The sequence below is a fragment of the Jaculus jaculus genome, chromosome 8, assembly GCF_020740685.1.
Source record: "Jaculus jaculus isolate mJacJac1 chromosome 8, mJacJac1.mat.Y.cur, whole genome shotgun sequence".
Lineage (NCBI taxonomy): Eukaryota > Metazoa > Chordata > Mammalia > Rodentia > Dipodidae > Jaculus > Jaculus jaculus.
This window is the reverse complement of record NC_059109.1, coordinates 113,566,481-113,581,168: the sequence shown is the minus strand read 5'-3', so window position 1 is coordinate 113,581,168 and position 14,688 is coordinate 113,566,481. Positions and strand designations below refer to the sequence as shown.

General features: G+C 41.0%; 1 protein-coding gene across 7 annotated transcripts in view; it reads left to right on the top strand.

The window, feature by feature from the left end:
• The window catches only part of Ncoa6 (nuclear receptor coactivator 6), a 139,378-nt gene that overhangs the window by 101,006 nt on the left and 23,684 nt on the right, over nt 1-14,688 (top strand). For 6 of the 7 annotated variants that reach the window (XM_045155744.1, XM_045155743.1, XM_045155742.1 and 3 more), the window contains 2 exons: nt 4,203-7,211; nt 11,231-11,299. In XM_045155744.1, coding sequence (XP_045011679.1) covers nt 4,203-7,211; nt 11,231-11,299 — 3,078 coding nt within the window. The remainder of the gene's footprint in view (nt 1-4,202; nt 7,212-11,230; nt 11,300-14,688) is intronic. The other variant, XM_045155745.1, reaches the window with a different exon arrangement.

The window sequence follows — 14,688 nt, the reverse complement described above, 5'->3', positions numbered from 1 at the left end:
TCCTTTTCCAGAAATCAGTAATAATTTGTCTACTAACTAGTCTGCTTTAAATATGTGATATGCCCAGTATTTGCAAGCTTTGCATTGATATTTAAGTAAATACTTCAAATATAATTTCTGAAGACATATACGCTCATGTGCACACATTCTTTAAAATTGTCTTCGTTGTCTTAAGTCCTCATAAAATCAGACTGAGAGCCTGACATAGTGGCACACGCTTTTAATCCCAGCACTTGGGAGGTAGAGGTTGGAGGATCATTGTGAGTTCAGGGTCAGCCTGGGACTCTATGGAGTAAGTTCCAGGTCAGCCTGGGCTAGGGTGAGACCCTGCCTCAAAAAAAACGAAACAAAAAAAAAATCAGACTGAAATGTGAAGTGCCTTTTTATTTTTGTCAAGTGTCATGGTTCTAGTTGGTATCAGATGAAATAAGACAAAATAGATATTTTTCTCTGCTTGCCTGCTTTTTCTGCTAAGATTTTCTCAAAGCAGAAAACTACTAGGATTTAAAATGAGTTGCTATTTTTTAATAAAAGTATATGTTATAAATTTTTAAAATATAAACAATGTGTAAAGAATAGTAAAAGGCATATTCATGTGGCTATATACTAGTTTGATAATTTATAATGAATAGTACAAATACTATTTAGTCCCCTTTTAATTATAAAATATTATCCTTTAAATGTTAAAGAAGGGCTGGAGAGATGGCTCAGCATTTGAGGTGCTTGCCTGCAAAGCCTAACAACCCAGGTTGAATACCAAGTACCCATGTAAAGCCAGATGCACAAAGTGGTATATGCATCTGGAGTTCATTTGCAACAGCTAGATGCCCTGGTGCATCCATGCTCTCGCTCACTCTCCTCCTCCTTTCTCTCTCTCTCTCTCTCTCTTCTGTCTCTCTCTGCTTGCAAATAAATAAACATTTTAAAAATGAAAAACATAAATAATAAATCTTTAAAAAAATAAAAGTTGAAAAATTATTAAAGAAAATCTAAATTTCATTCATTTCAGCCTAAGTATGATGTAACCAAGACCAAATACCGCAGTATTACTCTACCTAGTAATTCTTGGTCTAAACAGTTACTTATAGTTTTATTCCATAGTGACATACTCAAAGTTGAATAAATCCTTCACATTTAGGTCACTGTCCCCTATGTATACAAAGTTAGGTTTGTTTTTTCCTTATTAGTAATTGTCCTTTGGGTACATTTGTGAAAGTGATATTTTAGGTATAAACTTTACTATATGTATGTGTGTGTGTGTATATATATATATATATGCACATATATGTGTGTATATATGTATATGTTTCAAGACAAAATCCATCATTACGTCAATATCTGGTGTTATTTACTCTACATTGTTTGGTACATCCCAGTTCCCACTGGTGAGTGACAGCACAGTCGAGGCTGGGAGGTCTCTAGTCTTTGGTATGTTCAGAAGACATTGTGAGCAGGAAGGTAGCCTCTTCCCTCGGGCATATCTGAACTCTTGTATGAAAACCAGGGTCCTTGCAAACATTTATTGCCTCCTTTCTATACACTGGGGTCCTACATGATGTATACAGCCTGAAATGGATTTGAATTGCCATGAGGTGCCTTAAACAAAGCCCTGAATTTAAATGCCCTTTGAAGTAAGTAATCTGCTCTGCAACTGGGCAGTGTCCATAGGATCCTGCTGCCTTATATACCTAGCCCATAAAAGCATTATGGTTTTGTATCCCTTGGCAAATAAACGTGGTTATTGATTGATTGTGTCCTGGGCACTCTGTGTATCTGGCTTTCCCTCTCTACTATTATGTCATGTTAGCCCCAGTCTGTTTCATCACTAGTGCCCTTTGGACTGCCGCTTTTAGCTTCTGGACCCTTCAGAGCAGCTATGCCTTTAGCTCTATTTAGAGGCCACTATATTGTCTATGCTACCTCTTTGGTATCTTTTGTGCTGTCTGATGAGCTTAAAAAAAAAAAAAAAAGCCAGGTGTGGTGGCTCATGCCTTTAATCCAAGCACTCGTAAGGAAGAGGTAGGAGGACCACAGTGAGGTTGAGGCCACCCTGAGACTGCATAGTAAATTCCAAGTCAGCCTGGGCTAGAGACTCTACCTTGAAAAATCAAAAAAAAAAAAAGAAAGAAAGAAAAGGAAAAAAGAGGCTGGAGAGATGGCTTAGCGGTTAAGGTATTTGCCTACAAAGCCAAAGGACCCCGGTTTAATTCTCCGGGACCCACATAAGCCAGATGTACAAGGTGGCTCATGTGTCTGGAGTTCATTTGCAGCAGCTGGAGGCCCTGGCGCACCCATTCTCTCTCTCTCTTTCTCTGCCTTTTTCTCTCAAATAAATAAATAAAATATATATTTTTTAAAAAGAAATGCATCAGTGTCACAGCTGTAACATGAATAGACTTTGTAGAACTATAATTTTCTTACTAAGGGAAACCCCAGACTAAATATGAAATATAAGAACCCATTGGGTTTGACCTGGGCTTTTTTTGTCAAGAAGCTACTTGACTCTCCACTTCCTTGTATTTCCCTTCAAAAATGGAGGGTGGGGGATTTTTAAGAAAAAATGCTTGTGCAAGCATGACAACCTGATTTCAGGACCCACATAAAGCCAGACACAATAGCATGCATCTTGGCGAAAAGGAGATGGAGACAGAAGAATCCCTGGAACCTCACAGGCCAGGTAGCCTGGTGTATGCAGTGGTGAGCATCAAGAGACCCTGCCTTGGACAAGGTGGAGGCAAAGACAGACACACCCGCAGTTGCCCTCTGACCTCCACACATGTGCTGTGGTATATGCACAGGTGCACTCAACACACATTCTACACACACACATATAAAGGATTTATTTTAAAAGTCTTCAAAACTGAACCAGGTATGGTGGCATACATCTATAGTCCCTGCACTTGAGAGGAAGCAGGAGGATCAGCAGTTCAAGGCCATCTTTGGCTACATAATGAGTTTGAGGCCAGCCTAGGATACATGAGACCTGTCTCAAAAAAGAATTTCTTCAAAACTGGATTCTGCTCATTGTACTCATTGGCAACAAGGGAATTTTTGGCTAGCCTATGATTGCAGAGTTTAATACAGAGCATTTGATAGCTGCTCTCTGAAAATCTTGAGCCAATATTTCTTTTAATTGCCAGAGCCAACTTACTGTATTCTTGCATCTTCTGAAAAACATCTGAATGTGTTTTTCATGCAACAGTGGAACAATCTGATTTGTGGAATTGTATCCCAAATATATGCCGCTGAACCACCTTTATCCTTGGTTTAATTTGAATCTTCCTGTCTTTTCTGCAATTGCAAAAGGTTTTTGTTCAAAAATGTCAAGTAAATTCTACACAAAAGAGGAAATCATTTGGGATGTTGCCTTCTGAAAATCTGGAAGGCATTGCCCCTTGAAGTTCATATCCAAAATTTATTATGTTTTTGTTTCTGAGGACTGTGCTCCTGGCTTATTTATTCCTCAATTGTGGATTCATAGAAAAATTTCTCCAAATTGAAGTTTATATTTATGAAAGTAAATGGAAATAATATGAATAAGTACTTCAGTACCCTCACTACATTTTCAGCATATATTTTAGCTACTGATGCACACCTGTACAGGGTAATTCTTGCCATTTCCCATAAACAGTTGTGCTCAAAGAATACTGCACAGTATATAGAGCCAATGGATTGGAATAATTTAAAATCCTTTTTACAAAACTGGATCCTAGAATTGTATATTTTACTTTCGTTGAAAGAATAATAATAAAAAATAACTCTTCAATGCTAGTATTGTCAACAAAATCAAGGCTTGCAAATCCTTTGCTACCAGAAAAAAATGAATCCTAAATGCTTTACTTCCTATGTACAGTGAATTACTGATGATGTCTTCATGAGACTGATGGGCAGCCACTTGGTATTCATGGAGTTTTTCTTTCTTCATATTTGGCTATAGATTCATCCCTTTGCAGTGCATAATACAGTCTTAATGCAGCAGTGCCACACTCATGCCCTGAGCACTGAGGGGCTCTAGGTTCTCAGTATTTTGCTTTTTGCTTCCTTAAACCATGTACTGCTTCGCTCATGGGCACCAGCATGCCTCACCCAAGCTGTTTGTGTACAGTCTGCAACCTGGATGAGCACTGCTTGCTATACTCCAAAGGTAGTAAAGTTTGCTTGCTGAAAATCTAACTTCCCTGATTTTGGGGGGCTTGTTTTAGGTTATCCTACTCAACCAGTTGAACAGAGGCCACTACAGCAGATGCCTCCTCAACTCATGCAGCATGTGGCACCCCCACCACAGCCACCACAGCAGCCACCACAGCCACAGCCACCACTGCCTCAGCAGCAGCAGCAGCAGCCACCACCACCTCCTCCTCCTAGTCAGCCACAATCGCAGCAGCAGCAGCAACAGCAACAGCAGCAGCAAATGATGATGATGCTCATGATGCAGCAAGATCCTAAATCTGTTAGGCTTCCAGTCTCCCAAAATGTCCATCCTCCACGGGGCCCTTTGAACACAGACTCCCAGAGAATGCCCATGCAGCAGAGTGGCAATGTACCTGTCATGGTCAGTTTACAAGGACCTGCCTCAGTGCCACCATCACCAGATAAACAAAGAATGCCGGTGCCTATGAATACTCCTTTGGGAGGTAATTCAAGGAAAATGGTGTACCAGGAGAACCCACAGAATCCTTCTAGCTCACCATTAGGAGAGATGTCCTCCCTTTCTGAAACTAATAGCAGTGAAGTACCTTCTGTTCCAGGAGGCCCAAATAATATGCCTTCACATTTGCCAGTATCTCAGAATCAGCTAATGATGGCAGGGCCCAAACCTGGACCATCTCCCCTCTCAGCAACTCAAGGTGCAACTCCCCAGCAGCCCCCTGTAAACTCCCTGCCTAGCTCCCATGGCCACCACTTCCCAAATGTGGCTGCTCCAACCCAAACATCTAGGCCTAAAACACCAAACAGAGCCAGTCCCAGACCCTACTATCCTCAGACACCCAACAATCGCCCTCCTAGCACAGAACCTTCAGAAATCAGTCTGTCACCAGAAAGACTCAATGCCTCCATAGCAGGACTCTTTCCTCCACAGATTAATATTCCTTTACCTCCTAGGCCAAACTTAAACAGGGGCTTTGATCAACAGGGCTTAAACCCAACAACTCTGAAGGCCATTGGGCAAGCACCTTCAAATCTTACTTTGAATAATCCTTCCAGTTTTGCTGCCCCACAAACTCACAAGTTAGATTCTGTGGTGGTGAATTCTGGAAAGCAGTCTAATCCTGGAGCAGCAAAGCGGGCAAGTCCAAGCAACAGTCGTAGGTCTAGTCCTGGGTCCAGTAGGAAAACTACCCCAAGTCCTGGAAGGCAAAATTCAAAAGCCCCTAAACTTACCCTGGCCTCTCAAGCAAGTGCAGCCTTGTTGCAGAATGTGGAGTTGCCAAGAAATGTTCTGGTCAGTCCCACTCCTCTTGCCACTCCCTCCATACCTGGAAGCTTTCCTACCAACAGTGGGCTAAATCCTCCGAATCCCGCCATGCCTGTGACTGCAGTAGGGGCTGTTCTTGAGGATAACAAGGAGAGCCTAAATGCTCCTCAGGACAGCGATTGTCAGAATTCCCAGGGGAGGAAGGAGCAGGTGAATATTGAGCTCAAAGTAGCCCCTGCCCAAGAAGCAAAAACGGTTGTCCTTGAAGATCAGTCCAAAAAGGATGGGCAACCTTTGGATTCTAACAAACTTCCCACTGTCGAAGAGAACAAAAATTTGATGTCTCCTGCCATGAGGGAAGCACCAACATCGTTAAGCCAACTTCTTGACAACTCTGGAGCTCCTAATGTGACCATTAAACCCCCTGGGCTTACAGAACTAGAAGTAGCACCTCCAGTAGTTTCAGGGGAGGACCTCAAAAAAGCATCTGTCATTCCCACACTGCAGGATCCGTCCTCTTCTAAAGAACCCTCTAATTCCCTAAACTTACCTCACAATAATGAGCCGTGTTCAACCCTTGTGCATCAAGAATTGAGTGAGGTCAGTTCTAATGTTGCACCAAGCATCCCTCCAGTAATGTCAAGACCTGTCAGCTCTTCCTCCATTTCTACTCCTTTGCCCCCAAATCAGATAACTGTATTTGTTACTTCCAATCCCATAACCACTTCAGCTAACACATCAGCAGCCTTGCCAACTCACTTGCAGTCTGCATTGATGTCAACAGTCGTCACAATGCCCAACGTGGGTAACAAAGTTATGGTTTCTGAGGGACAGTCAGCTGCTCAGTCTAATGCTCGGCCTCAGTTCATTACACCTGTCTTTATTAATTCATCTTCAATAATTCAGGTTATGAAAGGATCACAGCCAAGCACAATTCCTGCAACCCCACTGACAACCAACAGTGGCCTGATGCCTCCCTCTGTCGCAGTTGTTGGCCCTTTACACATACCTCAGAACATAAAATTTTCTTCAGCTCCTGTACCCGCTAATGTCCCCTCTAGTAGTCCTGCTCCAAACATACAGACAGGCCGGCCCTTGGTCCTTAACTCACGAGCCACTCCTGTTCAGCTGCCTTCCCCACCATGTACATCCTCTCCAATTGTTGCTCCTAATCCTTCTGTTCAGCAAGTGAAGGAACTAAATACAGATGAGGTTAATCCTCAGATGAACACCTCAGCAGAACAGACCACTCTGCCTTCTTCACAGTCAACCACAGTGGTTTCTCCCCTTTTGACCAATAGTCCAGGTTCCTCTGTCAATCGGCGAAGTCCAGTCTCATCTAGTAAGGGCAAAGGAAAAGTGGACAAAATTGGCCAGATTTTGCTGACCAAGGCATGTAAGAAAGTTACAGGCTCTCTTGAGAAGGGGGAAGAGCAATATGGTGCCGATGGAGAGACTGAAGGCCAAGGGATAGAGACTGTAACTCCTGGGCTCATGGGAACAGAGCAGTGCTCCACAGAGCTGGACAGTAAAACCCCAACACCCCCAGCACCCACTCTGCTAAAAATGACCTCTAGCCCTGTGGGCCCAAGCTCCACCTCAACAGGAGCCATCTTACCTGGCGGTGCTCTCCCCACCAGTGTGCGCTCCATAGTAACCACTCTGGTACCCTCTGAGCTCGTCTCCACGGCACCGACCACAAAAGGCAATCATGGTGGCGTAGCATCCGAACCACTTTCAGGTGGCCTAGTGGAGGAGAAGGTGGGACTCCATCAAGAGCTTCTACCCAGCATAGGTATGTACTTGAGCTTGACATCAGCTCCTCCTGTCAGAGTTTTTTGCTGACCTGTCCCACAAGAAAGAAAGCATGAGTCCTTTTCTACTTGGAGGAAAATGAGTGGCAATAATTGTAGTTATAATTTTGTTTTTTGGGTTTTTTTTTAAAATAGATAGGAAAATGTACTTTTAAATCCATGTTGTTTATATTCATTGACATGGTTCTCTCTTGTCTCCTGAAATAATAATGATGTGTTTCAAACTGGGTGTGGTGGTACACACCTTTCTTTAATGCTATCACTTGGGAGGCAAAGGTAGGAGGACTGCTATTAGTTCAAGGCCACCCTGAGACTATATAGTCAATTCCAGGTCAGCCTGGGCTAGAGTGAAAACCTACCTCGAAACACCCCCCCAAAAAATAATGACTTATTTCATTTATATATAAAAGTTTCTCAGCTTAAAAAGTATTTTCATATTCATTATCTCACCTCATCTTTATACTAGCATGTCAGGTTGTCTTATCCCATCTTGTAAATGAAAAATGGAAGCTGAGGGAAGTTTAATATCTATTCACTATATATATGATCCCTCAAGTGTGAGCAGGGCTTCTTTATTTTCCCCTTACCATGATGAAGTTTCACTCGCAACTGTCTTAGAATGAGTTCTGTTAACATACCACCTTAGGAACCTTTCTCTTTGGACTACTGCAGAGAAGATCCAAGTGGTGTAGAGACAACTAGACTTGGGTGGCTAGTACAGTGCCAGTATTTTCTGGGGAGATGAGCTGGGGCAAGTTTGAGTTTCCTCCTTTGTAATGTGGGGACAATAGTGGTTATAACATTGTAATGAGGTGATGCATATAACATGCTTAGCACAGGACCTACAGTATGGTCATTGCTCAAAAAGTGATTAAAAAGTGTTATTACCAGTTTCTTCTGGATATAATCTCTTTGGAAATTGATTCATTCCATTAGTGGATACCTAGCTCAGGTTATTTTCTATGCAGTTAAGGTAGACTAATAATGGGAGAATAGGTGTCCTTACAGCTTCCTGACCCTGCTCCCCAACCTCTTGCCCTCTGTGAGGCTCATGTGCAGAATAACCTGCAATAACCTGAGCAAGCTGATAGTGCCTGTCTTTTTGTACAGTTAAAATACTTTGAGCGCTCAGCACTTGACATTCAGTGGCCAGCCCACAGGAGGATAAGCAGAAAGAATTCTGTTCTAGGTTATGATCCAAGTTCAAATTTTAGCTCTACAAGTTGCCAGTTACAGTCTGGTAAATTCTTTATACTTCACCTGTGTAAAGTAGAGATTGTAATTACTGCCTCTCAGAATTTATATAATTCAATGCAAGGCCTTACAGTCAAGTGACTAGTACATTGCCTCATGCAGAGCATTGGAAAGGTTAATTTCCCTTCTCCTTTCTTCCTCTATTTTAGTGTTAGAGATCAAGGGAGAGATAAAGGCTTGTAGGTAGTTTGTTACAGGAGACAGAGGCTTCACAGGGTGGGAGCTGTGTATTTCCCATTCAAGTTCAAGTTCTGTTTATATAGGTGACCATAAGAGTAAAATGAAACTGGAAGCTGGGCATGGTGTATGCCTGTAATCCTAATTTGGGAAGTAGATGAAGGCAGGAAGTTTAGGAGTTCAAAGTATGTCAAGCTACATATTGAGTTTGAGGACCACCTAAACTATTTGAGGTCTTGTCTCAAAAAAAAAAAAAAAAAAAGCAAGCAAACACTAGAAACAAAACCCCATTGGTGCGATTAAATATATTCTCTGCTATTAAATGTTTCCATTTCTACTTCATTTTGGGAAAATTTCCCCTAAGAGATCAATAATGAAGTGACTAGGAAGTATTTTATTTGGATCCTGAAGTAAAGAAATACATAAACTTAGGGAGATTAGTAGCAGTTAGAAAAAGTTCTCAGTTTTAGTCAAGACTACCTACTTTGCTTATAGCAATTGTTTCTATTCTTTTTCAAGGGACTTCTGTGCTTTTATCTTGAAAATGTGACAAACCAATTCTGAAGTTAAAAGTAGAAGTTAAGGTATAGTTTTAAGCTTTATCAGATAAACATCCAAAATAAATTCTAAATTATTATTGAATGATTTACTAAGCAGGAAGAGAAATCCTCAAAATTCAGTTTCCACCAGAGGGTAAAACTTATTGCTAGTTTACCAAGAACTTTAGGCTGAAGTGTCAAGATGGGAGGTCATCCTCTTGAACATTCATGGCACATCTGTGCTTTAAAACAACTGTATGATCCAGAAAGTTTCCATTCTAAAGCATGTCATTTACTCCATTCTTCATGAGCCCATGTTCTTTCTGTCCTTCACAGACTAATTCTGACATTTCTCCCTTTAATGTGCCTTCAGATTTTTCAACATAGGGTATCTCTTTGCTTTGGACTCCCATGACACTTTATGCTTTATGTGTCTTTTAATGTGATATCACAGTACACTCCAGTGTACCATATGTATTTATCTATTCTTAATACTAAGCTGAGATTCTGATGTGCAAGGGTGTAATTTGGACTCTAAGGCCTGACATAGTGCCTTGCCCCTAGAAAATTCTTTGTAACTATTTGTAAGAAGTAAATAATATTAGATTGGTTTATTCATTAAGTATAAGTTGAATATATCCTTTATGCCAATCACTCTTATGCTGTAGGAAAGTGAAAAATTACATGATTGTTTTAGTTATCAAGGAATGTAGTCTTAGGAGGGTCAAGACAGGAGTTTTTAAATGTTCAGGTTAATGGTATAGTCATTCCTTTAAAACTGGCTTGAATTGCTTACTAAGGCATGGTGTTGAGGTGTTTTGTTTTGTTTTGTTTTGTTTTAATAGTGAACAGGCCTGGTATGGTAATGCCAGCACTCTAGTGGTTAAGGCTGGATGATCAAAAGTTTAAAAACAAAAGTTTTAGAACAAACTGGTAAAACCTATTAAGACACTGTCTTACACAAAGTGGCTGTGGTATTCATGACCTCACAGTGGCTGATGCCACCTACTACACAAGGCCTGCATAATAGGTGGAGAAAAAATAATGACATCAAAATAGAAAAGAGACTAGTTAGAAGGTATTCAGTGGAGAGGGTAGAGGGAAGGGAGAAAGGAAGATAATGATCATGGTATTTTATATATATATATAAAATATTTATATATATATATAATATATATATAAAATATATATATAATATATATATTTATATATATTTATATATTTATATATATATATTTTATATATATATATAAAATATTTTATATATATATATATGAGAGGGGGGAGGAGGGAGGGAGGGAGTTGTCAATAAAAGTTTAAAAAAATTAGCTGGGCATGGTGGCACATACCTTTAATCCAAGCACTTGGGAGGCAGAAGTAGGAGGATTGCAATGAGTTCAAGGCCACCCTGAGACAACATAGTGAACTCTATGTCAGCCTGGGCTAGAGTGAGACCCTACCTCAAAAAAAAGTTAAACATAGGGCCAGATGTGGTGGTGCACACTTTTAATCCCAGCATCAAGAAAAGTTAAACAGATATTGGTGGGGTTTTTTGTTTGTTTTTTGTGATAAGGTTTCACTCTAGCTCAGGCTGACTTGGAATGCACTGTGTAGTCTCAGGGTGGCCTGGAACTCACTGTGATCCTCCTACCTCTGCCTCCCAAGTGCTGGGATTAAAGGTGTGTGCCACCATGCCCAGCTAGATATTGGTATTTTTTAAAGACCCTGTCTGAAAGCCAAACAAAGGCTAAAAATAATGATCAGAAACTGACACTCAAGAAGCAAAAACTGGTTATTGCTTTTCTAGTGGGGCTTTCTTTCCCTCATCTTTATATACATAAAAGGAGAAACAAATACCCCAGTGGTAGTCCTTGTTACTAAATGTTAGAGTAGTTGATTTGTTAAATACATTTTAAAGATCAGCTTTAAGCATTGTCCTCTTAAGAATGCAGTGTTTGTTCTTCTGCTAATGCTCCCTGACTTAGAAAAAAAAGAAGTAAAAGACTTACATTTTTTTTTTCTTGCCTTAGCCCCTTCACAGAGTTTAGTCCCAAAGGAACCTCCAGCTACAGCACTTCAGGGGTCTGTTGCCAGACCAGGTAAGGACCGCTTTGGAACAACTTCTGGAAAGTGGGGTGGTTACATGTGAAGGAACTGCTGCTGTTCTGTGCCACATGTTCTCATGCCAGTAAGTATCTGGAACTGTCTTACCCACTTGCTTCTAAGCAGACTTTAGTTGAGTGGTCAGGATGTATGCAGTACTCTCTAGAGTTATTTTCCCCAACCAGCTTGTCCTCTTTCATGTTTGTAGTAGTAGCAAGGGAGCTCAAGAAGAGCATCTCTGTACCATTGTCTGCCACCAACCCTAAGTGGTTTCTACTGCAGAATGTTCTGCTCCATGACCTATAGCTGGCAGCTAACTACCTGATATATGGTGACTTACCAGGGCAGCAAGTGTTAACGTACCAAAGTAATGATTGGATTATGTGGCAGGAGTGGAGGCTTCTGCTACAAGGCAGAAGCATTTCAGTCCTCTCTAGGTGGTACTGAGTTTCTCCTGTGACCAAGATTTTGTAAATTGCACTAGGGATGGTATTTCTGCAAAGAGGGGTCCATAGTAATCTTAACAGATCCCTGCTTTGAGATGCTGGGTCAGCTCTGAACAGATGAGGATCTTTTCTTTTTTTTTTTAATTTTTTGAGGTAGGTTCTCACTCTAGCCCAGGCTGACCTAGAATTCACTATGTAGTCTCAGGGTGGCCTCAAACTCACAACAGTCCTCCTACCTCTGCTTCCTGAGTGCTGGGATTAAAGACGTGCACCACCATGTCTGGTTTGGATGAGGATCTTGATGAGAGTAAGGGCACTTCTGCCTTTACAGATAGACTGCAAATGAATATCGTAGATAGGTTAGTTTAGTTTTTCTTGTGTTTTGTCAGCAAAGGGTATAAAAAAGCAGCACTAGTTCCCACAAGGAAATTAGAATATCATTGAAGGTATACACTTGAAATAAATCAGAAAAAAAAGCGACATAACCATGTTTAATTTTATAAATGTAAGCCAGTCAAAATAAGATATAACCTTGAATCCTAGCACTCGGGAGGCAGAGATAGGAGAATTGCTGTGAGTTCAAGGCCACCCTGAGACTACAGAGTGAATTCCAGGTCAGCTTGGGCTAGAGTGAGACCCTACCTCGAAAAACTGAAAGAAAAAAAAAAAAAACAGATATAACTTGTATTTAAACTTGGCTCACAATACTACACCCTTTGTGATGTATGGGACTTTTCTGCTGCACACTTTGGAAAGAATGGATGAGGAACAAACATTTTCAGCTACCTTATCTCTTCTCTGCTTCTATCTACCTGTTCACATAACTTACTTTCTTTTAAAATTTTTTATTATTGACAGCGTCCATAATTATAGACAATAAACCATGATAATTCCTTCCCCCCTTCACTTTCCCCTTCACAACTCCACTCTCCATAATATCCCTTCTTCCTCTCAATCAGTCTCTCTTTCATTTTGATGTCTTCATCTTTTCCTCCTATTGTAATGGTCTTGTGTAGGTTGTGCCAGGCACTGTGAGGTCATTTACTTTCACCGTGATAGACATTTGGGGAAGATTGGAATGGAGCATATCTGTATACTATGTACTACAGACAGGGATTTTATAATAAAACTCATTTGTGGCTAAGAAAAGGAAATGGAAAGGGAATTGTATTTCCTGTTCCAGTCCTTTTACTCTAAAAAAGGGGGCTTTACTATTGTCATTTTTCCTCCTCCTCAGTTCTCAGGTGGGACAGTGAACACTGATAGGTCAAATAATTGCACGAAGAATCTTGTTTTTAGCCAGGCATGGTGGCGCACGCCTTCTATACCAGCATTTGGGAGGCAGAGGTAGGAGGATCACCACGAGTTCAAGGCCACCCTGAGATTACATAGTGAGTTATTCCAGGTAAGCCTGGGCTAGGGAGAGACCCTACTTTGAAAAAAATACATAAATAAATATTTTTTTTTTAGTTTAGCCTCTGTGAATTGTCTTAAAATAGCCTCAGAAGCTAGGTATGTTTGCACACACTTATATTCCCTACACTTGAGAGACAAGAGTACCAAGAGTTCCAGGTCATTTTCCATTACATAGCAAGTTTGAAACCAGAGGCTACATGAGACTCTATCTCAAAGAAAGAAAATGACTTGAGAGATGGCTTAGCAGTTAAGGCATTTGCCTGCAAAGCCAAAGGACCTTGGTTCAATTCCCCAGGACCCATGTAAGCCAAATGCACAAGGTGGAACATGTGTCTGGAGTTTGTTAGCAGTGGCTGGAGGCCCTGGTCTGCCCATTCTCCCCCGTCCCTCCCCCCTCTCTCTCTGTCTCTTTCTCGCTCTCTCAAATAAATAAATTTTTTTTAAAAAGTAAAGTAAAAAGAAGATAGCCTTAGAACCTTCTACTTGCGCGAATTAGTATAAAAATTCTCAAAATTGCCATATGTGGTGATGCATGCCTTTAATCCAAGCAGTCAGGAGGCTGAAGTAGAAGGATCAGTGTGAGTTTGAGGACAGCCTGAGCTGCACAATGAGTTCTAGGTCAGCCTGGGTTAGACTGAGACCTTATCCTTGAGGAAAAAATATTCTATTGTACAGACATAAATTGACCTTGATATCCATGACCTCGCAGTGCCTAGCACTACCTTTGCATGACCTTCATAAGGAGGAAAAGATGATGACATCAAAATAAAAGAGAATAGCCGGGCGTGGTGGTGCACTCAGAAGGCAGAGGTAGGAGGTTCGCTGTGAGTTCAAGGCCACCCTGAGACTACATAGTGAATTCCAGGTCAGCCTGAGCTACAGTGAAACCCTACCTCAAAAAACCAAAAATAAAATAATAATAATAATAATAAAAGAGAGACTGATGGAGAGAGGGAGGGGATATGATGGAGAGCAGGGTTGTGAAGGGGAGAAAGGGGGAGGAGAGGGAAATATCATGGTTTATTGTCTGTAATTATGGAAGTTGTCGTTTTAAAAAAAAGAAAAAACCCACCTTGGTAGCACATACCTTTAATCCCAGCAGCACTCAGAAGGCAGAAGTAGGAAGATCACCATGAGTTCAAGGCCACCCTGAGACTAATTCCAGGTCATCCTGGGCCAGAGTGAGACCCTACCTCGAAAAAGAAAAAAGAAAAAAAAAAAATCTGAGGCTGGAGAAATGGCTCAGCAGTTAAGTTGAATGAATGCTTGTTGTTTTTTTTTTTGTTGTTGTTGTTGTTTTTTGTTTTTAATTCTCAAACTTAGCCAGGCATGGTAGCGCACATCTTTAATCTCAGCACTTGGGAGGCAGAGGTAGGAGGATCGCCATGAGTTTGAGGCCACCCTGAGATTACCTAGTAAATTCCAGGTCAGCCTGAGCTACAGTGAAACCCTACCTCAAAAAACAAACAAACAAAAACAAACAAACAAACAAAAATTCTCAAACTTGGCTGGGCGTGGTGGTG